A 26715-nucleotide genomic window follows, 5' to 3' on the forward strand; every position below is an offset into this window, starting at 1 on the left:
CCTTGGCCCACGCTCAACTCTGTCTGTGGAAACTAATGAGGTATTCTAAATCTATTGTTGGGGCTTAAGGCGTGTGTGTCCTGTATGTGCACCTGAGCTTGTGTGTGCGTGAGTGTTGACATGTACAGCATGCTGGTGTTCAATGATAATGGCTTCTTTGTGTGTGTTTGGGACGATTACAGCAGTTGTTTCACTGCAAACAGCAGATACCTAGAGGAGAAGAGTATCCTGTACCATTCCTCATAAGTGGTCCCCTCTCCTTCACATTGTTTTTTCCCTCAGGATGGGTGTAGGTCCATTCAACAAGGCCTAATAGTTTTTTGTTTTTTTTCAAACCATACACAGTGCTAAGTACCCTCATGTTGTATACAAATCTCTCTTGGGGTAAAAAAAATAAATAAACTGTTACGCTATGATTTGCGGGCAACACGCAAAATGTAGTATTTTGACTGTAATACTTCCTCACATCTTTACTCGTATCAACATCGAAATTCTTGCTATATATTGCGTACAGATTGGCAGGAACACCATCGACAACATTAGCAGCACGTAACATCTCCCACCCTAAGTTTCCCCCATGAGCGAGCAGAACAAAGGAACCATGGAAACCATCCCCAGCAGTGTCGCGCTTTCCATTAGATTCCAAGAACTAATCATGACGTTAGCATACATTAACCATATTTGGAAGGCTGTGCCGCCTGGACTGTCGCTTGCTGAAAGTGTATCAATTTCACCGGCGTAAACAACTATAGAAGCATGCTTCGCCCCATTCTCACCTTAAATGTGTCAGTCGCTCTGCCTATGGTTTTTGCCAATGAGGCTAATAATTGGCAGATTATACCTCACCCAATGCTTTTCACTTGTTTGAATAACTTTAAATATGTCAGTATAACCCATGAAATGCTCATTTGCACTTGAAATTAAGGGATTTCATCTCCTACCTTGTAACCTAAACATTTTTTCTGCCCTTAAAATGAGGGTAATGAGGCTAATATTTGGCAGATTATACCTCACCTAATCCTTTTTATTTGTTTGAATACCTTTTAAATATGTCAAGTTTTTATTTTGCCTAAAAAATCACTTGATTTCATTCCACACTAACCCCCCACTTGGTCGCTAAAATAACGCTGAAATAAAATCACCATACCAAACCATGCGGCAGCCATACAGTGATGTTACAATAGGTCATTGTCGATCTGTTGCCGCTGACATGATTGTTTGTGTCAGGAGCGTTTTCTTTTTTCTCATCATCTTGTTGTCATTCCCTGTTTGTTTTATGAGTCCGCTCCTCTTATCCTGCATGCACCATGTACCCCATTATGCCTGGTGGTTGTACATGAGGGGACAATGGACTGCATCTTTAATGCCCTCTTTTGCAATTAGGACCAATCCCAGACGGCAAGAGAATTAAAGAACAAACAAGAATAATAAACTGCTCCCTGCATATTATACCTCATGCAGTTATTATCTGATATTAGTATTCAGTCTTCGTGCTGTTGTCACTGTCATTCATGAGTCCTACTGGGGTAGGATTTCAGGGGAATCTAATTATTAACTCGGGGCATCAGTAATGTGAAAAAGCCAATTTGTGAAGGAGATCAGTCTTAGAAATTACACCCAGGGAAGTGGCTGCTTTATTTTTTTTGTGTTGCTTGATGCTTATACACTTGATATTGTGTGTTTAGAAGAGCAAAGACAAATCAGACCAAGCTCTCGCCATTGGTCATTTACTAATCATAATATGGCAGAGGTTGGTATCGCAAAACCACTTGTAAGAGATTATTTGAACGTATGTGTGGATCTCCTGAACCGAGAACCAATTCTTTGTGAAGTTCTTGCGTTTGGTTGCATTATGTAGTGTGGTATATGTCAAGATCTCATAGACCCCCAGCCTGAGAGACTCAGAACTTATTTTCTTTACCCTAATTTAACAGCTTTGGAGTCATTGTGATGGTTGAATAACTTGTTGTGGGGAGATTGGGGGGCTGTCTCCACTCTGCCAACCCTGCAGTCCTCAGAATCAGGAGGTTTCTAAAGGCAAATGCACATGGCCAGGAGAGGGGAAGGGGAAGGTGTAAGTTGCAGATTTGTTGAGTTATATACTGTATGTCATGTCAGAGATGTTATGTTGCTGTCAGAGAGCTGCCAGGACGGCACAGATTTAATCATTAGTGTCTCTCTCTTACACACACACACACACATGCAGGTTAGCACAGCTATTCCTCCTAGGACACTGCATTGACTTCCATTCATTTTGACAGCCTGAACAAAATGTAGTCTCTATCCTTCACTTGAACCAGTGCCTAACTCTCACCTTAACCTAAGCACATTTCAAATCTTAGCCCTGGAAATAGCCAGATCCTCAGAAACGAGGTTCTGCCTCATCAGGACCAGGTTTTGGTCTCCATGAGGACTACTGGTCCTGAAAAGGTCGGCGTTTATGCCAGTAAAGGTCCTAAAGTAGTACACACACTCAAATCACGAGTCAGGGTTGAGCCTGCATGCCCAGTGTACCTGAATGGTCACATGATAAACATGGTAGGCATATGAGTGTGGATGACATCTGATGAAGATAAAATTAGACCCGCCATGGCAAAACCAGCAACAAGTCGGCTAAGAGCAAACTGAGTAAACAAAGAAAAATTATGTTTTTACAAAATGAGGGATTTTCATTTTTTTTTTAATTATGCAAGTTGAAGTTTCGAAGAAGCCACGACATGCTTCAAATCACAGTATTGTGGGTCTTAAAACCAAAAAGTACTCAATCGTGGCTGTTACAGCGCAAACGTTTGGCAGGACTTCTTATCTAGGACTGATGCTTCTGGTCATGCCTACACCGATCTCACTTCTGATTCTGAATCCGAACTAGAAGATGACATTGAAGAAAATGATGAAAGTGACTGCATTACACTGGAGAACATCCCTAATCTACAGTTGACTTCGGCCGAAGATGAAGACGACGAAGAATCAGAGCTGGAGCGTAACATTTCAGAAGCCATATCTACAGTAACATTTGAAGACGATAAAGAAAAAGAAATTGAGAAGATCTGTAATTTTGACTCCAAATGCTATGGAAGAAGAAAGGAGAATTCTCAACGCCGTTAATCTACGTTACGTTCAAATGAAAACATAGTAGTATGGATATAGCCAAAATATTGTTACTATGCAATATTTTAAACAAGCACTCTATGCATACTACTATGCATAGTAGTATGTCATTTTATGCATTAAAAGGCCATTTACTTCCACAGAAATAGGGATACTCCCAGTTGGTATGGTAGACTCGGTAATGCTCAGGTGTGGTATTTCTGAAAGCGACGACAAACAACAGTTTAGAGGATTTGCTGTGACAAAATTGTTTCCATGACCTTTAAGAAACAAGCATTGATCAGACGTGAGCGATGGACTGTTTTGTTCAGCATTATTCTGTCCATGTGCCAATCACAGCAGCTGCCTGTGTTGTTTTAAAAAGCAGAGCATCAAGTGGTTGCCAGTAGGACTGAACGCATTAATGCTGACAGATGTCTTCCTTATTTCATGAAATCATTTAACAACTAGTCAGTGGAGCCTGGGTGTGCGATATGAAAAGAAAAAGACACCACTATCAAACAGATCTCGATTGATAGCGAGGCAGTTGTCTACAGGGCTCATATCAGCAACAGAGCTTTCTGACATGTTTTTCACATTGAAACCCTCATGCAAATTAGACATTTTATTTTTACAGCTTCCACAGTTCACATGACATCTATATCTATACATTTCTCCATACAGTGTCATCAGTGGGCTTCAAAGCCAAAACAGACTTTCACTGTGCTAAGATCATTTTTTTTGAAGGTGTAAATATCAGAGGGAGTTCTGGCACCACTGGTCATGAAACTGTGCTTCAGTGTGTGCGTCTGTGAGAGATGAAAGATATGAAGACATAAAGCTGAAGCAGAAAAATGTCACAAAGTGTTGGTTTTCATGCTTTTGCATCAGGCAGAGGAAAGGCTCTTAAATATGGAGCGAGCGGGCTGACTTTGTGGGTTTTTAATCCCAAACAGGCAAGAAAAGGTTGAGTCTCGTCTACAGTAATTGCACGGTGTAAAGGAAGCGCTGTCATTTACATTCATCAGTGGGCCCCATTTTGTTTGGACGGAGATAAGGAACAGAAGAAGCAGGAAAGAGTGGAAAGAAATGTTTTGCTTCAGGCTTACATCCAAACAGTCATAACTTACCGTTGAACAAATTAAAACAAATATTGTTTTATTATTATTTCTTTGATACTGCAGTACCCGTTTATTTTTCTTTTGCTCATCCATTTCACACGTCTAACAAAGCAGCTAGAGTTTTAATCAGAGCAGCTGCATCTGTACTGGTTGTGTAACAATGTTCCCGCACATCACATTTTACTTCTGAAGGTGCACGGCCAGCAGAACACAAAGTCCGAAAAGAGGATGCAAAACTCAAAGTTGAGGACACATTATTATTAATTTAACCATTGAGTTCAACAGGTCTCTTTTATTCAGGGAGACCTGGCCAAAGGGGGAAACAGCATCGTGACATTAAAAGCAACAAACGACAGATAAAAATAAAGTTACACCAGAGCTTTGAACTCATTCAATTTAACGAGGGCTTGAATTTGGAGTTCAGATTGGATTTCTTCCATGTATTAGGTGCTGAAAATCAAAAGGCTTTCTTGCCCAGTTCAGTTCAGGGGACGAGAAATTGCAAAACATTCATAGATGGTCATAACACTATTCAGCTTGAGAAGACAATGAGCAGAAGCATTCATGTACAACACATCTGCGTCATCACTAATGGGCAAAAAGGTTGTTTCCACCAATTTCTGTTTCACACAAAAAAAAACTTGTTTCTATAATAAAATCCTAATAAAAGAGTTTCATAGTGAATGTGCTTCATAAAAGACAAGTGGTCGTCAATTAAAAATCCTTAATATTTAAAAATACATACCAACTCGACTTTTCGGGGCCAAAGAAACTAATATTCTTTGGGCACTTTTTCTCGATTCATAAACTTGCTACTCTTGGTCATGTGGCAAGGACTAGTTTAGGATTGAAATCACAGACTCTTTATTAATGGCCAGCGCACTCTGCCCTCCAAGCTCTAGCTGAGTAATTATTTCATGATCTGCTCTGATTCTTAAAAATATTTGAATGTAGTGAACCTTTCTAACGTGTGTTTGTGTGTGTGTGTGTCTGCTATGGGGAGCATGAAGTAATATCTATTGGTGACAGTTGATGAGTCTCTTTGGCAGAGAGTGACACATTTGGCTCTGTGGTCATTATGTATGGAGGGAGTGACACCTTCATTGGCACTCACTCACTCACTCACTCACTCACTCGATCACTCACTCACTCGCTCTTTTCGCTTCTCCAATAAGCTTTGGCCCAATTCTCAACACCCACATCACACCACACTCCGGCCTCCTGCTGTGGTTAACGACAACATTCACCGAGTGCACACTTGAAGCCTTTGCTCCGCCGAGCTCCTCACAGGTGGAAGATGCACAGTGAGTGCGTCGCGTGCTTCAGGAAACGTCTCTCATTCTTCTGGACTCGGTTGTGTCACAGCGACTGGCTGCAGAGCCGTCGAGCTGTCACACTGCAGAGACGCCGGGTCTCCAAACTCTCGCTGAGACAATGATGGAGGTATAAGATAATAGCCCAGTACTCTAAATACCAGTGGTTCTTAACCTAACCACAATTCAAACCAGAGCCCCAAACCTAAGAAGTCCCATCACAAGTTTGGTTCTGCGTTATTAGGACCAGTTCTTTGTCTCCATAACGACGACAGGTCTGATACATGTTCAACTTTAGATGGACTGATGACTGTTTTTTCTTTGACTGTGGGTTTCGTCACTCTCTTTCTGTTCCACATTGTTCTGTTCTTCTCTATCATCGTTGTTTTTTCTCTGTGGCAACCATCAAAGCTCAAAGCTTACATTTTCACCCTGTAAAGCTGAAAGTTTAACAAAAATAAAATGTTATTTAACATCAACATTTGTTTGCATTTTGACGATGCTGAGGAAATGAATTGAAGAGTAAAGGTTAATGATATTTCTATGATTAATCCAAGACAAATAATTCATGAATGCATTATGTGAGCTGTCATTCAGCAGGTGATAAATGTGTTTGGGTTAACGCTAACTAAAAGCCAGGTGTCCTCTACATGATTCTGAAATTAAAGAGGAGGCAAATAATAATAATTATCTCAATATATAAAATCTCAATATTTAACAGAGGAGTCTGGTGTATCTATCGACAGCACTGCTGATCGCGAGCCGCGACCGGCATCACTAAAAATGTATTACATGAACATTGTCAAGGTTTTTGTTCATTAATAAGATTCAGATATACAGATTCAGTAAAGAAAAACTGCCACCATTGATATTGTTTTGTGAAAAAAAAAAAAATGTAAAGAAAAAATGTCAAATTATTTGCCTTAACTTTAGCATTTAATTAAGCTCCTTGTCAGTGAGTGGCAGTACAGGAAAAAAATAGACTGTTACAGTTTGAAGATATGAAGTCAACTGCATCAATTCCTGATAAATGATGGTTTCAGTCTTATATGGTAAAGCATTATACCTTAGGGGAGGGTGTGGTGGCATCATGTTCGGGGACATTTTGTCCTGATGAAGCAGTGACATAAATCGGTCTCCGTTGTAGTGATGAGACCTCATTATATTGATTCATCAGCCGTCCACTACAAAAGAGTGGACATGTTTGACATGCACTTCATTACAGGCATGAGCCCCCCCCCCCCCAACCCCAACCTAGTCCACTCAAGGAAGTGGGACTTTAAACACAGTGCAGTTCTGGCAGCCTGGGTTATTTTGTGCTAGTTATATATAGTATATGTGTGTTTGTGTGTGTGTGTGAATGAGTGGGTGGTCCCAGCCTGTCGACTGTCACGGTCAATGAAACAATATATGGAGGATTTTCTCCCTGCAGCCTAATCTGAAGGAAGTAATTTAAAGAGTGAAGTCACGACAAAACTCGGGACTGAAGCTACAAGCAAAGTTAATAATATTAGTAAGACAATTTGTCACTTCTTTACCCTGAAGGGCCAAATCTCAAATTGAGCTCCTAATACAAGTGGCCTGTAATTAAGCTATATTGTAATTGACCTCAGGTGTGTTTGTGACTGTGACAGCACACGCATGTGTGTATTGTGTCATGTGTCAAGTAAGAACAGATATGTTCCTACATTTGTGTGCATACAGTGCAGTAGAGCGTAAGCAGATATTTCTTTTTTTTTTTTTTACACTAATGGCATCTTTAGCACAGCCGTTTCTATGGAAACAGAGTTGCCACGGAAACACTGCATGTCTCTTTGAATTAGAAATGTCTTTCTCCATCCCTCACTCCTCCCTTCCACGAGTGTCTCTCCTTCACTTTTCACTTCCCAGTCCCCTTCCTCCCTGACTTCCCAGTCTTTGACAGGCCAGCTGCTGTCAGTCAAGTCAAGTCTTGTGCTGTTCAAGTAGACGAGCACCACCAATGGTGAAAGTGGAGGCCGAATGGGTTGGCATCTGTGCTCTATTTAGGGAAAAAAAGATCAAAGAAATTATCTAAGGGAGGGCATCTTTTGTGGTCGGTGAGGAGATTTTTTATTTTTTTTTAATATATTGAAATGGGGAGGAAATTTTGAGTGACATTTAGAAGACGATTATGCGGAGGATGCTGTGAACAGACGAGCGGTAAGACTGAAGGAGGGCTACAAAGGCAGCGAGAGAGGGGGAAAGATAGCTGATGAAAGGGAAAGGGTGGAAGTGATTGATTTTTACTCTCTCTGGTGCCACTAGTATCTGTGTAACTCTGCTGCCACACTTATCCAGCCTATCTGATTCAACAGCCAACGTGATGATAAATGGAGGAGACATAGAGACGCATGTATGTGCAACACATTGGGAAAAACACAGATGGAAGCAAAGGAGCGAGGAGTTATTGGACTGAGTGTATGATCCTCATCCCAGTGGTGGAGGGATGACGGTTAGAGCTTCAACAAACATGGAGCAAGTGAGGGAATACACAAAGGAATGACAAAGACGTGCTGAAGGAAAGCGCATCATGACACGGTTTTGAACTGTATGTCTCTCATTGCACGCTGCACTTGACTCCAGCCTTGCACTTTCACCCCATGTGCTTGTTAGAGAGGTGAGCAGAATTGAAAAAGGCAGGGTCTATGGGTGTAGGGATGATGGAGAGGGAGGGGAAGGAAACTTGTTGCAAAATGATAAAATGATCACATGAAGCTCTTACACCTGTAGATTAGCCAAGGAACATGAAGTCCTAAACATCAGTGCAGTGTGCAGTGTGTGTGTGTGTGTGTGTTTTCAATCTAAAGCCGGTACAGGCTTCACTTTTCAAAGAGAAACCACAGAGATGCCATTGTGCTAAAAATATGTGGGGTTTTCAGCACATGTCTTGTAGCTGCTCTTTTACCAATATTGAATCTGTCCTGACTCATTTTTCCTTTTTCTGCGAGGGAAAATGGTGTTTGCTCCTCACTGAGGAGCTGTTCTGCTCTAACCTTAAGCACCGGGGGGAAATAATAGAACTCGCAAAAACCTAAGACATCATTAGCCTGGTAAGCAGACACTAGCTTGGAGGGAAACCTTGGTTTGTTGAATGTCTTGTGTCACATACGATACATTCTCACCCATGATCCAGTTTAAAAAAAAATCTGTGTTATGGAAAGCTCTTTTTATTTAGGCATTTGTTGACAGATTAGAGCAGCCACACTGCCCTTGTGACACACTCAGTACATGTACATGCACAGTTTAATCGAGCTAAGGCCATAGTCCGACTAAGACAGGCAACTTGCATTATCTGAGTACACGGGAGAAAATCAATTTATTGGCCGTTTACGTCTGACTGTCTTCGTAGGTGGCGCTGTATCTCTCTATAAGCTAGTGGGTATTGAATCAGTTTCCTGTTGTTTACATCACAGAAAAACAAACAGATGAGATGAATCGCATTATCAAGGTATGTTAGTCCAACTAAGAGGACCTTAATATTAGTCAGACTAATGTACTTACATGTCTTAGTCAGACTAAAATTGGACTTTAAACATGCATGTAAACCCACTGACAGCTGTTCTCCCCTGTTGCATCTGGCTCACAGCAAAATACAGTGAAAATGTTCTTTGACCACAGTTTCGGTGTCAAACTATCAAAACCTTGTTGTTTTTTTCATTTCAAAGGGAAAGTACTGTACTCTTTAATTTACCTAAATCCATAAATGTTATTTTTCAACAACGCCTTTATTGGGAAATATTTGCAGGACCAACAGATGCATGGCTTCATTCTGACAAATCCAAATAGACGTATAAAAATTGTATAATTTATGGTCATTTTTTAAAAGGGAAACTGTGAAAAACAGGAGCTCTGCAGCAGACCTGCCCCCTGTGTGAACAGCAGAGATGCACAAGACACAGCAGAGCAGCAGCAAAGCCGTCACGTCCTGCACATGTATTCAGTGTGGACTGTAGTTCAATAAACAGTTCAATAAAACTTGATGAATAGTCTACAAGAAAATAATGAGGTATTAAACACTCACTCTTTGTTCACCGCTTTATCCTCCACATGAGGCTCACGGGGGGGTTGGAGCCAATCCCAGGTGACATCGGGCGAAAAAGGTGGAAAAGTGTGGAAAAGTGTGTCCAATTAACCTCTGCATGCTTTTGGACTGTGGAAACTGGAGAACCCGGAAAAAACCCCACACACACACATAGGGAGAACATGCAAACGCTACACAGAATGGTCCTTAGGTTCAACCGGGATTCAAACTGTTGACCTTCTTGCTGTGTGGCAAGATTGAACAACCAAATTTAATTTGATTGGTTGACTGTAGTGAGAAGATTTAGCTGTGTTTTTTTTCTAGCACCAGGTTTGGTCTTTGGTCATGTCTCCAGTGTTTGGTCATGTCTCTCAGCTAAAGAGCTGAATGGATCCAGTTATATTCACCCAAACTGTGCACTCTGTTCGTTTAATTCTATGATTTGAAGAGGTGCAAACATTGCTGATGCTTGGTGCTGAGTCACTGTGAAGAGCTCACCTTCTACATGTGAGAGTGAAGCAGCGAGTGTTTCTCCTGCAGACATTTTTACTCGTTATCACAGGAAGAGCACAGGTGCAACTAACGGCATTAACCATGACTCAGTCACACCCAAGAACCTCTAAGCTTCACCAGCAGAGTACGAGTAGGAAGGAACTGGGGAGGAGCTGTGATTTTACAGATTGCACTTTTTCAGTTTACTTATCACAAGGGCTGTCTGAAAGGCTTCAAAGTGTTTCTTTTGATGCTTTTTGTTGAATTGCCGGAAATGTGAGATTCTTTTTTTCTTTTGTCCGAGCTAAGGTCTGGTGTATGTAATTAGATTTGTGTCACTAGTTTCAAACAACACTTTTCATGAAGCAAGCAACACTTTATGAATTGAGCAAACAAAAATCAATTGCAAAACATCGATTTAATCATTCAAAAATATTGTATTTTATTTGTTTTTGTTTGCAATGATTGGAATTTTGTTTGCTCTGACTCTTTCTTTCTTTCTTTGTGTGCGATTCCGACCATGGGCGGGCCTTAGGAAGCTGCCTGCTGATTGGCTACTGAGTTTTGGAGTGGTAGTAGTCATAGGCTTGGAGTCCGATCATTCCAAACAAAAAGTGTATTTTCAAACAAATAAATAGAATATTTTTGAATGATTAAATCAATATTTTCTTTGCAATTGGTGTATTTTGATTTTGTGGTTCATTTTTGTTTGCTCAATTCATTAAGTGTTGCTTGCTTCGTGAAAATAAGTGTTAATGCTTAACAAAGGACTTTTCACCAATACACAAGAGAAAGACACCACACAGCGTTCTGCTCCCTGAATAAAAACTATATGGAGGCAAACTGGAGTGACCGTAAAAATGATATGGGCAGATCTCTGATATAAGATTAACAACTTGTTTTCTCCCTGCCTTATGCCTTAATTTAAAAATAATATTACATGCCTTTGTGGTTTATTCTTGAATTTTGTTTCTAAATTGCAACGTTGCAATGTGCATGTATGTGTGTGTAAGGGAATATTGGGAGTTATGGCACATTTCCACTGGCTCTACTCGCCACGGCACGATTTAAGTAGCGTCTCCACTAGCATAGTACCTGATACCAGGTACTATTTTTAGTACCTGCTCAGGCGAGGTTCCAAAAGCGTGCTGAGTAGGTACTATGTGATGATTGGTCAGAGGCCGTCACAGGAAGAGACGTCCCACACACAAATCAAGCCGAACAGCGCCGAACTGTAGATCACTTAACTACTTAACAATCCTAAAAATGTGGGTTAATCTCCAACAACTACAGGAGACTGGTGTAAAGTCACTAGTCACTTGTGTGTGTGTGTGTGTGTCGTGTATAAAACAAAGTCACCGCAGTTTCACTCAGCCGTGCAGTGATGACTCCGCCCACGTTAAGTAGGTACTTTTTTGTAGTGGATCCAACCTAATCGTGCCGTGTCGTGCCGAGGCGAGGCGAGTAGAGCCGTCGCAAATACGCCATTAGTTTACTGCGATAAGCAGTAGATGAAGCAAAAGTCCAGGTCACCTCAGAGGGATGAGTAAGAGCAACTTAATGATGAAGAGCACAAGTAGCTGTTGATGCGTGTCAACATTCTGTTGCTGCTTCCATCTATTAGTGTAGTGTTGTTTTCTTCTTGCACTAAGTCGAGGAATGTTGTTGTCCGCTATTTTCTCAGTGCAGGAAAATGTGGAGGCTGCAGTCATGTGATTTATTTTTTTAATGTTTGTATTTTTCTTTAACGAATACACCAATAGTTTGAGACTCTTCCTTGTTCCCGTTCGGGTTTTGCAAATTTCAAATGAACATATAGTAAACAGGCTGATGGAAAGCCACCTTTATGAAATACATCAAATGATCTGCTCTTTCAAATTGTGTGGGTGCTTGGGGATATGTCATCTCCAGATCTCCCTCCCCCTCTCTCTCTCTCTCTCTCTCTCTCTCTCTTAGTCTCTCTCTCTCTCTCTGCACACAAACTGGTTGCATAGCCGGGTCATGTGCCAGCAGGGGTCAAGTATAATTGGGTCTCCTGCTTGCATGGATTGGTTGGATCGTAGCCCAATCAGCATGCAGAGCCTCCAAGTGTCAGTGATTAATTACCTGTGTTCTCTTTGAACACGCTTAATAAACTCAGTGTAAAAGAGCTTCCCATTAAACAATAAGTCCAAAGGTGATGCTTAAACAGACTCCCTCCCTCCCTCCTCCTCCTCCTCCTCCTCCCTTCATTATCTTACTGGTCTCATTGATTCCGACAAGTTTTCCCCTCACATCTTAGTGGTCGTCACCGGTTGATCTGTGGCCTTGATTTCATCTGCTGTTTTGTGCCAGTCGTCATCTCTGCCAATCTGTGTTAGGACGGAGGCTTTGGGCTTGACTGACGTGATGTGAGTGCTGCCGCAGCATCAGATGTAGCAGCAGGAGATTGAATCAGACAATTAATTGTATCTTCCTCGTGGTGCACACTGTGGCGATGGCAATGGACTGCTGGAGAAAGCTCTAGGCAAAGACGAGTTTCTGGTGCTTTCAGAGGAGTCAGTGGGTGTTTGTACGTGTGTGTGTGTGGTTTGCTGGGCATTACATGCCTGTGGGTGTACGTGTGCATCTGTGTAATGAAAGTGCTTTGTGAGACAGAAATTAATTTGTTTTAATCAGACATTCAGCTGATGCTTGTCTCGGCCTCTTGTGGTGCAAAATTGAAGACATGATGGAGTCTCTGAGAAGATAATTGAAACCCTCTCGTGCTTTAATGGAGTCTGATGGTTGCTTTATCATACCTGGCTTACAGTGAGAGGAAACAAAAGATCACGTTGGAAACATAATTAATTAACCACCATTATTCATCATTAAATGTCTTAAATACTTAGGTTTGTTTTGGATGGCTTTGTGAACTGGAGTGAGGGACCATGTCTCTGGCTGCTGCTGCTGCATGTCTCCAGGAATATTTGCACTTCATAATGTGGAGCAAATTAATGAGGGTAATTGAAGAATTGACCTCTCAAGTGTTTTCATGGAAAACCTTGAAATGTAGTGCAGCACAGTTAAGGAATCTTTATTTCACAAGGTGTGAGTTAATTCTTTTCCTCTTTCTCTCCTCTCAGCTACAAGCACTCAGGTTTTTTAAAGTGTGGTGTTTAGTACTGACAAAATACTGCAGTCACTGCCAACTTCTTTGTGACCTGTTCCTGGAAACTGAAGTTTGTGTTGCTTTGTAAACCGGTCACTATCTGTACCAGGTATTTTTGTTGTTGTTGTTGTGCAAACTGGTTGAAACTTGTTTCAAATCTCGCTCTTTCCCCTCTGGAGGTAAAATGCCATGTCACAAGCCCTTTGTGTTAGAGAGAATATTCGTGCGTTGCCCATTGTGACTGTGTTTCGGCACAGTGTATTCCTGTAGATATGTGTTCTTTTCATAAACATCATATCTGCTTTTTTAAACGTGTAAAACCATTGTGCTGTCTTTCTTCTCCGTGATTTAAGTGTCTTCGGGTTCTTAGGGAAACGTACCAGAATAGTTTTTAGATCAGTGTTAATTCATAATTGCAACAGAGACTTTGTTCTCTATTTTCATGTGAAGAGACACCTTCAATCACTTCCACTCAAAATGATTTAGTGCTGAATTTATTTTTAGTTTTGATGAAATCAGGAACAGAATGGAGGTTAATTATTCACAAACTGTTTCCTGTCTAAATGCTGCATCTCTATTGTCAACCCCAGTGTTTCCAACAATGAAGACAACAATAGACAAATTACAATACAATAGACAAATCCATTGACTAACATTATGCCATTAGGAACAAATGCAATTTTGATTGTTAAATAGATGAGGCATAATAATAAGGCTGCAGAATTATCGCCAATGAATCTAAATCACAATGCCACTTACTGCAATATCCAAATCTAAGACACTGCACTTATTTGATGTGTCAAAATAATATTATTGTGAAATGATCAAGTGCTGCGGGAGTTCAGTGCCACAAAATGTCGCTCCTTTGTTGGCAGACTCCATCAGTCCAATAATGAATCATATCGCAATCTCAATATCTGTCAAAAGAAATCACAATAATATGTTTTGACTATATCGCACAGCTCTACATGGCAGGGAAAACTGACCAGAATAAACCAGCTTCACAAATAAATCAAAGCAATTAAATCAATTTTCTTATGTTCCTAAAGCGACCGTTTACCCAGATGACAGTCCTGTTTAGAAAGCAGTGCCGTCATTAGTGTCGTCGCTCCACTGGCCACTGTGGGAGTGACTCATATTTCAGCACTTGTGCAATAGTTTCCTCGACACATATAGAAAGAGGTTTTCGACATTTTGGGACGTTTAAAAAAAGACGTGCGCCGATGATGCTGGGGGAAGAGACGCGGAAACACGGTCATTGATGATGAAGCGGCCACATGCGAGAGTAATTAACACACGATGAACTCAGACTGAGGACGACTGACGGCAGCAGTGGCAGGACTCAGACTGCGAGGAGGAGAGATAGACTGAGGGAGGAGGATGAAAGGTGGACAAAGACAAGTGTGATGAACTGGAAAAAGCCGAGTGTTGGAAGGAACCATGTATGCGCTGCCACTGTCTGTGTGAGAGAGAGTGAGAGAGAGAGAGAGAGGGATGGAGAGAGAGAGAGAGAGACTTGCCTCTGCAAGTATGGGTTTATCTGTTTTCTCAAGTGAGTCTCTTCCCTATCTCTCTCATTCTTAACAGCCACCCCCCTTTCTCCCTCTCTTTCCTCTTAGTCTGCCTCTCTCTCTCTCTCTCTCTCTCTCTTGCTGTTTCTTTCTTGCTCCGACTCTCGACCCTCTCGTCCTCCCACCGGGTCTCATTGAGCAGTGGGCCACTATGTCACCGCAAATCTAATTGGAGACGGGCTTTCATTGGCATGACATGGAGATGAGTTGCCAAATCCTCTCTGTCCCTCTGCTTGAGGCTCGCTGCTCTCAGCTCACACACAGATGCAACAGACGCGGCAACAGCGCTCCCATGAAAGTGTCCATGACAATCTGAGCCAAATCAAACCTACACCCAGTGCTCACTCACTATGTTTGCTTGCACAGTTAAGTCTAGACCAGGCTGTTTAAATGGACTACTGTCCTTGTCGTAGAACACAAACACTATAGCAGGGAATTGGTTTATTGAGTGAAGTGTGTCAGCCGCTGCTACACCAGGTGGCAATATACCCAGTCAGAAGACACTGTGACAAGTCAACCACCTCCATCACAAAGAACTGCTGCCGGACGCCTGTAGCTTGGATAACGTTGTGGTTACCGAGATGATCAACACACATACATGCAAATGAAACACGAGCGAACGCGCATAGCTTAGCCTGTAGCTGGCTAATGCTAAACGACAGAACAAGAAGACAAAGACAGTTTTACGGTTTGTAAATATTGTAATATACTTATTGTTGGCACTGCTCCTTCCTTCAGGTGAAGTTTGGTGCTGTGTCCTGCTTTATATTGCCCGAAGTTTGTGTAACAATCCTCCGTGAAGTGCTTGCCGCATACATGGATGTATTTGGGAAATGTAGCAGGGATATTCCCATCAAATATGAAATATATCCGCTCAGCTTTTCTTTGCTCATTGGCGGGGAGATTGTGCAGCATCTGATATTGTTTATCACAACCCAGAACAGAGCAAACACTCGCTGAACCTTTTTTCGACATGTTCTCAACCGATACGCTCAGTAACGAGAGTAGTTCTTCTTCTTCTACGGTTGAAAGTACATCACCGGATGTGCCCGGACTCTAGTGCCCGGACTAGGAGGCGATGCTGGTTACAGGAGTGGAGAGATTCGCCAGTGACGTAATTAGTCAACGGAAGTGCCTTGCCACTTTGTAGAGGTCAGGAAAACAATAAAACCCTGCGCTCTCAGCAGTGGCTGAACTGATTGTTAAGGAGGTAATGACACAGCTACACACCCAAACGCAGTGTTAATTGGCACTTCGCGGCTATGGCCTCTTTAAGTGTTTTCCTGTTGACCTTTTACATCACAGACAACTGTACAACAACACAGTAGCTGGCGGCTAGTCGTTAGCTTGTTTTTAACTAGCTTATCTGGACAAGACTCAGCTGTCCACATACGACTCACAGGTGACCCTAACGACCCTCGTTCATACTTTGTCTCAGGTGAAACCAACTTTCTGAAACTGGGAGGGGTGAACTTTTTCCCATCAGTTAGTCAGAAATGAACAAGCCTCTTAGATGAGAGGTGAAACGTGTTCAGTTCAAGTCCAGTCTCTTACAGCTCACTACAGAAGGGAACTTTATACATGCACTAGTAATTTGCCACATTTTGAATTCAAAAGTCCAAGCCTCTTTCTTCAGACTTCCCTCCGAAGCTACACCTCCAGAGCACAGGAACGCACAACGATCACAGATTCACGCACACTGAGCAGCTTCTGTAACTTTCAGTCATTTTTGGTTTTGTTCAATTGACAACATGATGATGAAAAACAACAAATAGTTCACAAAGGCATAAAGTAAACTGCCGGTCCAGTAGAAACAGGGGGACCATGTCAGTTCAAACGCAGCACCGACTCTCACTCTGGTCTTGGATCGCTCTGCGTCAGCCTTTTCCTTGGCAGTAGCCTTCCAAAAAAAGAGGATTTTTTAAGCAATAGAGTGAAAATGCTCCAAAAAAAAATCTCCCACCCCACCTTTAATTTGACTTTTACAAATTCACTTTAGTAAAATTTCTGTCAGACTAACATGTTTACATGTATTTTTTTTTATGTAAATGTACTAATTATCTTAATAGGGTTGAATCATCCAGCCCCCGACACCTCACTGGCAAAGATGTTTCATTAAAAAGTGTGACAGGGTAAGATGTCAGCATTGTGCGGACTGATCTGCGAAAAAAAAGAAGAAGAAAAGAAACTGTGTTTTCTTAACAGACACAAGTGTGTGTCAACATTCAGTGTTGGTCTCTCATCCACTGGGTCCCTGGTGAGGTCTCTGTGAGTGTGGAGTCACCATCTTAACTGGAGGTTATACTCACACATTAGGCAGCAGTGCTGCACCTCTGGGAGCAGAGATGAGTCATGGAGGTGTGTATTACTAAGTCAGCTCTCATGTGCCATATCTGGACAAAGGTTGAATAAGGCCTCACAAGTGATTAATCCCTCTACCAGCCTTTTTATGGGGACTAATTCCCACAGATGACTGTTGCAGCCTCAATGACACTACAATTAGGACTGCTCTGAGATTCCTAAGTCTAATGTGAACACAAAAGCAACAGTTGATAATTAAGAGAAAAAAAGTATAAACCTGAATCAATGCGTGACTCTTTAAGACTTTAAAACCTTTTCTTTTTTCTGTATCCAATTATTTAGTTGTCTGATTTTTTTTTAATCATCACCTTTACCTACATTTGTTTGTGGGCTAACAGGTAAAGTTAAAATGGCCGCACTCACAACTCATTATATTAAACTTGAATAGAGAAACAATGTGAGCCTACAGTTTTCTTAATCACGCCTGGAGTTAGGGCTGTGCAATTAATCAAAACTTGTGTTTCAAGTTTTAATCAAAATAATGTAAACAAAATGATTATTACAAAATGGGTGCTTTTATTCTGAAAATAATGCTTTTAATTCTGTAAGGGTGTTTGAGTCCCTGTCCTGCTCGTCATCCGGCAATTGCAGCAAAAATAGAACACCGGCGTTCAGTGGAATTATGCACGCAGTGTGAGTAAAGATATATGCAATCATTTATAGTTATTTTAAGGTAAATATTCAAAATGTCTTTTTAAAGTGCAATAAATTCTATTTGGTTCAAGTCAATGAGTGATTGTTTGAAATAATCAAGATTTCCATTTTGACCCAAATAATCATGATTGTTATTTTTTCTATAATCAAGCAGCCCTACCTGGAATATGAAAACTAACCATTGCAACCCAAGAAGATATAATGCCTCTATAATTCATTGTCATCTGTGGATTATAAACTTTCAATCAGGACCAGCAGCACTGGTCGGTTTTTTTTGGGGTTTTTTTTATCTACAGGGCCGGTTCTACAGCTGGTCCAACGGGCTCTGTTGCTCCTGTATCTGTTAGCCTGGCTCTGACGCTGGCCCCCCCTCCAAACTTATAGTCACATTATTTGTTCATTATAATGATACGACACTTATGTGAATAGAGTAACTAATGTGGCACAAGATTTTACTCTCTTCAGATCCCCTGGAATCGTAAGCAAGATTTAAATTTCACAAGGAGTCAGTTTAAAAGCCATAATTGTCATTTTAAACATGAAATCACAATGCGCCTAACGTCACAGTTTCGAATGTTAAAAACAAATAGTTCATAATTTACATATGAAATGCACCATTAACACATTTAAAAAGAGACAATAAGCTGTGACTCATATAAAAGAAGACAAAGGAAATAGGGTAACCTAATTCAAACCTTCAAGGACCCAGTATTTATGTGAAATGACAGGCAAGAAAATAAGCAGGTCAATTAATGACGCACTCATGGACTGAACCCCCGAGGAACACTTAACACCTCTGTGCTTCGAACTAATGAATTTGCATGACGTGACATAAAAGCAGGCGAAAGAGGAAAAAATGTAGGTTTAGGTTGAAAGAGGAAGGAATTAATGACACAAATGAAAGAAGGGTGATTATGACATGAAAGCGACAGTAGAATGAGATGATGATTAGCCATAATCAAAGATGGAGGGAATGATGTAAGTGGTGAACTCTCTGATAGGTTAGATCACAGTGATTGCACTGCTCTGAGCCTGATATAGAAAGAAAAATCAAGGAGAAAGAGATACGTAGTGAACCGGGTGTTTAGAGCAGGGGAAATAAATACCGAAGATACTGTGTGAGTAAAAAACAGTAAAGGGATAGTTCAGCACTTTTGAAGCATGGTTTTATGTGGAACTGACAAACTTGTTACGTGTGCATGCACAGTTTAATCGAGCTAAGGCCAAAGTCTAACTAAGACAATTGGACAACTTGCAGAGTCCGAGTGAAATCAATGTGTTCGCCTGACTCCGCCTCTGTAGGTGGTGCTGTATCTCTCTATAAGCCAGTGCATATTGAATCAGTTTCCTGTTGACCTTTACGTCACAGAAAAACAAACGGTGAACAGCGAGATGGACGGTGAGATGGATCGTGCTGTGGTTGTGTACGTTTCGTACCTGTTGTACATGTTGATCGTGATACAAGTTAGATGGAGCATGGCTCTTGTGGTTGCTGGGTTGTCTGTGTATGATTTCTGGCAACATCATATACATCATCCGGGTCAAAGACCGGGGCGACTCCAGTCCGAAGTGCATACATGCAGGAGTAATCGGACTATGACTCACATTCTCCAGGGTATGTTAGTCCACTAGACTAGCTCGATTTTAGTCGGACTAATGTGTTTACATGACATTAAAAAAATTATTGTCTTAGTCTGACCAAAATCTGACTTTTAACTTACATGTAAATGTGTCAGCACTGACTCCACTGAGCGCATCGCCAGCTCTTACTGGAAACATGGCTGCCTGCAGGGTCACATGTGAAACCAGATTGAACAAAAGACTCACCTCTTAAAACCTAAACCTTTTTTGTACTTTTTGCCTCTATGCATACACTGAGAGTTGTTGTTGTGGCCGGCAGCACAGCAAAATGCAACAATGTAGAGAGAGTGTCATCCTCTAGAGCTACAACTCACTCACAATTTTGCTGCGATAGCTTCCCTTTCTTCATTTCCCCTCAGTAAAGGCACATCTCATGTGATGTTACCTCATCTTTCTCCCACTTCAGTAAGGAGTGGTCTCACAAAAATGACGATCCCTCTTGTTGCAAAAAGGTATAGCTGTGCGTGCGTTTCGGTTAAGAGGGCAGACGCTTGTAGTGAAGAATTTAAAAGGTCAAATCTGTTCAGAAATAAATCAGACTTGAATTGGATTTGAACAACGTGGCTGTTAATCAAAACACAGCTTTTGTGACACAAAGAAGTGGCCAATGCCAAAGTTTAGAAATATATCAGTCTGAATGTTCTTCCGTATGCAAAAGAGGAAAGTCGGATTTTTGTTGTGGTGCCGACAGTATTCAGGAGTTATACTTAAATAATTCAGCAGCAACAATGTCATGATTAATCTGGATAATCCGGAAAGCAGAACAGTTTTAACTTTCTCTGCAGGCACAGCTCCACCAAGACACACCAAACGTTTCTCAGACGCTTTTGAGCGGAAGACACCATGTCCATTTTTTAATTATTAGGATTTTTCTTGTTTCTTATTTTGAGTAAATCATACATGAAAGTATCAATGCTCTTTTTAGAGCTTCCTCTTCTGAATCTGCGGGACACATTTTATCTGATAGTGCAGTGCCCATGTGCTTGTTTTTGAGTTGAGTGTGTGTGTGTGTATCTGTTGTATTTCTACCGATATCTCTGACAGGTTATTGCAGGCAGTTATTTATCCACATTAAGCAGGACTTTGTTTCTGAGATGGATTGTTTTTTTTACTTACACCAAGGACTGGCAACTGCTGCAAGCTGCGCCGGCAACTGCTTGTTTTTGAGCAGCATAACTCCAAATTGTGATGATTGTGATGACATTTTCTGGGGATATTTGGCCCAAGAAAGAAATGATGTAAGCCTTGCTTTCATTATATTTTTCTCGTAAAAATAAAAGTAAATTGCTCGTAGCACTCACTCATCTCTACATTGCATTAAAAAATCAGCACGTCGAAGCAGCAAATGCTCAAACAATGACCGATGTTGACGGAAATATGAGAAGTTAGAGGCGAATTGTGCATTAGCTGCTTGACATTATACCGTCATTACCCTCCTGAACCGTGTGGAGTGTATTTACTGTCAGATTCACACATACACCCACATACAGGCCTGCCCACCCTCGCCCCCCCCACTGCTACCCATCCTCCAACCGTCATTTGAAACTGCAATGTTCTAACCTCATTAAAGAGAAAAGTAGGGAACACATTACTTTTGTATCCCTGTGGGTGAAGAAAGAAGAGGAAGGTGGAGATGGTGCTTTGATGTAGATTGGAGGTATAGAGCACCTAACCTGAGGACTGCTTGATGCTCCGAGTCGTCCTGCATGAATAACATGTATGACTGATTGCACACGTGGATGGAGACGTGTAGTTCAAATATATATATATATATATATATATATATATATATATATATATATATACAGTGCCTTGTGAAAGTATCCGGCCCCCTTGAACTTTTCAACCTTTTGCCACATTTGAGGCTTCAAACATAAAGATATAAAATTGAAATTTTTTGTCAAGAATCAACAACAAGTGGGACACAATTGTGAAGTGGAACCAAATTCATTGGATAATTTATACTTTTTTAACAAATAAAAAACTGAAAGTGGGGCGTGCAATATTATTCGGCCCCTTTACTTTCAGTGCAGCAAACTCACTCCAGAAGTTCAGTGAGGATCTCTGAATTATCCAATGTTGTCCTAAATGACTGATGATGATAAATAGAATCCACCTGTGTGTAATCGGGTCTCTGTATAAATGCACCTGCTCTGTGATAGTCTCAGGATTCTGTTTAAAGCGCAGAGAGCATCATGAAGACCAAGGAACACACCAGGCAGGTCCGAGATACTGTTGTGGAGAAGTTTAAAGCTGGATTTGGATACAAAAATATTTCCCAAGCTTTAAACATTGCAACGAGCACTGTGCAAGCAATCATATTGAAATGGAAGGAGTATCAGACCACTGCAAATCTACCAAGACCCGGCCGTCCCTCCAAACTTTCATCTCGAACAAGGAGAAGACTGATCAGAGATGCAGCCAAGAGGCCCATGATCACTCTGGATGAACTGCAGAGATCTACAGCTGAGGTGGGAGAGTCTGTCCATAGGACAACAATCAGTCGTACACTGCACAAATCTGGCCTTTATGGAAGAGTGGCAAGAAGAAAGCCATTTCTCAAAGAAATCCATAAAAAGTCTGGTTTAAAGTTTGCCACAAGCCACCTGGGAGACACACCAAACATGTGGAAGAAGGTGCTCTGGTCAGATGAAACCAAAATTGAACTTTTGGCCACAATGCAAAAGGATATGTTTGGCGTAAAAGCAACACAGCTCATCACCCTGAACACACCATCCCCACTGTCAAACATGGTGGCGGCAGCATCATGGTTTGGGCCTGCTTTTCTTCAGCAGGGACAGGGAAGATGGTTCAAATTGATGGGAAGATGGATGGAGCCAAATACAGGACCATTCTGGAAGAAAACCTGTTGGAGTCTGCAAAAGACCTGAGACTGGGACGGAGATTTATCTTCCAACAGGACAATGATCCTAAACATAAAGCCAAATCTACAATGGAATGGTTCACAAATAAACATATCCGAGTGTTAGAATGGCCCAGTCAAAGTCCAGACCTGAATCCAATCGAGAATCTGTGGAAAGAGCTGAAGACTGCTGTTCACAAACGCTCTCCATCCAACCTCACTGAGCTCGAGCTGTTTTGCAAGGAAGAATGGGCAAGAATTCCAGTCTCTCGATGTGCAAAACTGATAGAGACATATCCCAAGCGACTTGCAGCTGTAATTGCAGCAAAAGGTGGCGCTACAAAGTATTAACGCAAGGGGGCCGAATAATATTGCACGCCCCACTTTTCAGTTTTTTATTTGTTAAAAAAGTTTAAATTATCCAATAAATTTGGTTCCACTTCACAATTGTGTCCCACTTGTTGTTGATTCTTGACAAAAAATTTTAATTTTATATCTTTATGTTTGAAGCCTCAAATGTGGCAAAAGGTTGAAAAGTTCAAGGGGGCCGGATACTTTCACAAGGCACTGTATATATATATATATATATGTGTATGTATGTATATATATATATATATACATATATATGTGTATGTATGTATATATATATATATATATATATACATACACATATATATATATATATATATATATATATATATATATATATATATATATGTGTATGTATATATGTATATGCCTGCACATGGACCTCAGATTGCAAATACAGTGCAGCAGTGCATGAGTTGTTCTAGAGTACACGTGTAAGCGAGTGAATTTTTGACCTTTATAACTCACTAGGAAGCACAATGTTGCATACATGTTCACGTGTGTGTTTAAGTCAATTTATATTACAAAAACTGATAGATGCACATCATTTAGAATGGGGGGGGCACACAGCAAAAGACTGTGAATAGAATCGATCCTGGGTTACTGCAATGGGCCCTTCTCTCTTGTTTTTTTTTCTTAACTAATAAATATTTAACGCTCCAGTGTGTAACTGTCACACCCCTAAGGAAGCAGAACTTTCCCTGGATGATTTTTCTTTCTGTAAACACGGCATTGTCTCAAGAAATGTCTTCAATGACTCTGAAAGAAAAATTAAGACAATAAAAGTTACTGAGGCATCATCATTTTCCCAAAGTGGCTTATTGGTTGTATACACGGAAACCCAAGAGTGGCACTTGGGCTTCATATTTTCCCACTCAAGGACCCATTGTCAAATAATAATGCTTATATAGTGCTTCCAAAACGCTGGTTGCGTGTGGATAAAACACTGATACAATGAAGGGAAATTTAGGGGTTTCTCCTGAACTTGTGTTTGTTTGTACAGTCCCTGAGGAAAAATATTTTTCAATAAAAATGTATCCCAGGAAGCTGATTAACATCCAGTTTTTTTAGCAGTAGAATCAACTTTTTACGTAAATTTACGTAAAACGAATCACTTCCTGTGTGCGACGTCAACAGGCAACACGAGATTCAAATCACTTCTATTCTGAGAAACCCTGAGACTTGATCAGAATTGTGTGAACTCATTTGGAAATGGCTTGAATGTAACAGACATTTGCTGATGTTCAATCTTAAGTACTATGGCTTTAAACGGGAAGGTGATCTGTTATATACAGTGTATATATATGTCTGTGCAGTGAGGAGGCTGATATCCATCTTTTTTCTCCATGTAAAGTGTGGAGCTGGAGTCGGCTCACTATTGAAACCAGCTGTGTCCTCCTGGCACAGCGCCTGCTCACAGATTGTATCATCGCTGAGCATGTTACAGCAGGCCAGAATTATTTATTCGATGCAACCTCTTTGAATAAGTCAGCCTTGGAGGTGTTGTTTGGTGTATTCGTGCATGTTTTGTGAAACTGACCGTGACATTTTATATTTATAAAAAATATATTTTGAAAATGTTGAACTAGTCCCTTTATCCAAGCACTTTTAGCATGAGAGGCATACAGTAGATTGTGAAACAGTTAAAACAATGGCCCGTGTTTAAGCTTTAACCAACACTTCCAGTCATCTCAGTCGTGACAACCGCTGACGTGATGCTGTTCCCGTCGCAGCCGCTCTGACGCGTCGCCTCTGGATGCCAACATTCGTGAATAATCCTTCTATGACCTGATGAGTGGCTTGGCAGTTTTGCCTGCGTGACTTAACCACCCTTGACCAAGCCGTGACACCAGCCATCAGTTTAAAAACTTTGTCTCCTCCCACTCTCTCCTTGAAGGACAGTGTTTTGACAGAATGGTCTCTCCACACATTTGGTGCCATATTAATATATCATCGAACCAGGTGGCCATATTATCTGTTGTGCTCTCTGCCGCATATTAAGTGTGCAATCAAACTTTGTTTGGGCTCTTGACAATGAATAATTCACCTTGTCCAGCATTGACATTGCATGGGAGTAAAAGTCTGGTCAAAAATATGTCATATAACTGCTAAGTTATAAATCCCGAGCTACAAACCACACCATATTCCAGAGTCTTGTGGACTGCAACAACTGGACACGTTTCATAATCCACTGTTCTCTGTCTCTGGTGTCATATGACTCATGGCCGTTTGTTGATTGTCTCTCTGGTTTCCAGGACGACAACTCCATGTTTTTCCAGTTTGGACCATCCATCGAGCAGCAGGCCTCGGTCATGTTGAACATCATGGAGGAGTATGACTGGTACATATTCTCCATCGTCACCTCATACTATCCCGGCCACCAGGACTTTGTCAACAAGGTAAATAAGCAATGAAAACAAATGTATGTTTGAATGCACCAACCATCCATCATCACTGTGATGCATCTTGAAATACACCACTTGGCAATAAGGTGAGGCCTTCAAAGATGAATGTTTTTCTTTAACAAAACCCAGACTCCAGAAGCAGCAGGATACTTATCAGTAATGAAGCTAATGCCTGTAAACATTTGCTACCATGGATTTAAAAACCAAAAAAACATTCACTTTGACTCTGGGTCTCACTCAGGCACATTTGGTGTTATTACTTTTGTCTTTTGGGGACCTATTTTATGAGGCCGGACAAGTCCTGCAGTTTTCTCATTGTTTGTTACCATTTGATGAGAGGCTGGTTTAGTGAGGACTATGTAGCTACAGCACAGTGGACTAAAAAAAAAAGAAAAAACAGCATGTTATTTCCTGAAATTATGATGTCATGAGCCATTATTTCAAGCTTTTAAAATATATTGTTTTTAATTTGTCATCTTCGGGACTGACAACAGACTTCTTTTTAGAGGCTGGTATTACATAAATACATCTGGAACAAATAATAATATGGTTATTATGTTTGTTTCTCATACTTCATCAGTGAGAGTGGGTTTCCTTTAAATAAAATGAAAGTGAAAGAAACAAATCCTTTTAATCATGGATGGGGAATGAGGACATTTAGCGTTCCACACTCATACTGTCATAATAGTCCGTTTATATTGAATTCATTTAATTTGTATTTTAGATCAACTGGTAAAGTATCTATTGTGTATTTGAAAAATACCAGTGGATAATGTAAATACCTTAAAAATCATGGATACACAGATATAAATGACTGCAGTACATATTGTACATACTATACCTACAAACCCCACTGTGTGTGAGTGAGATTTGGGACAAGAGATTACCTAATCAAGTTCTGTTTAAAAAAATTAATAAATAAAAAATCTTCTTCCTACTCCTGAGACATGAGTGAAGACAGAACAGTTTTGCAGTCTGGGAGCTGGAGGAGGAGACATCTCAGTCACTTTTGTTCAAGTGTCTTCTTTAACAATCCCGCTGAACATGTGCAGCCTACACTCTTTTCTAAAGTCACATCTCCCTTTTTCTATCCAGATTCGCAGCACCATCGATAACAGCTTTGTGGGCTGGGAGCTAGAAGAGGTCCTCCTCCTGGACATGTCTGTGGACGACGGGGACTCCAAGATCCAGAATCAGATGAAGAAACTGCAGAGTCCTGTCATTCTGCTCTTTTGCACAAAGGAGGAGGCGAGCACCATCTTTGAAGTGGCTCATTCTGTCGGCCTCACTGGCTACGGCTTCACCTGGATCGTGCCCTCGCTGGTGGCCGGGGATGCAGACCATGCTCCCCCTGTCTTTCCTACAGGTACAATCAAACACCAGGGGACACGTTTTTTTTATTTTGTTGTTTTACAAAAATATGACCATGGCCTTCAATAGTTCATGTGGCAATTAAAAAATGGAATCCATTATACAAAGATGTCCTAATGCCAGTTGAATTAATGTGCACTAATTCTAGGAAATCCAACTTTTTTCAAATTAGAATTAAAGGTCCAGTGTGAAAAATTAAAAATAGAGTAACTATATGTCATTTTTTATAATTACATAATGGTATGAATTGTTGTTTTTCATGACCCCATAGTGAATCCTTCAAATGTATATCAGA

The 26715-nt window shown here is 40.9% G+C and overlaps 1 protein-coding gene across 6 annotated transcripts in view; it reads left to right on the forward strand.

The window, feature by feature from the left end:
• grin2bb (glutamate receptor, ionotropic, N-methyl D-aspartate 2B, genome duplicate b) overlaps positions 1-26715 on the forward strand; it is a 92082-nt gene that overhangs the window by 27822 nt on the left and 37545 nt on the right. For all 6 annotated transcript variants that reach the window (XM_058640115.1, XM_058640119.1, XM_058640120.1 and 3 more), the window contains exons 4-5: positions 24900-25043; positions 26145-26415. In XM_058640115.1, coding sequence (XP_058496098.1) covers positions 24900-25043; positions 26145-26415 — 415 coding nt within the window. The remainder of the gene's footprint in view (positions 1-24899; positions 25044-26144; positions 26416-26715) is intronic.

This window comes from Solea solea, chromosome 10 (assembly GCF_958295425.1).
Source record: "Solea solea chromosome 10, fSolSol10.1, whole genome shotgun sequence".
NCBI classification, from domain to species: Eukaryota; Metazoa; Chordata; class Actinopteri; order Pleuronectiformes; family Soleidae; genus Solea; species Solea solea.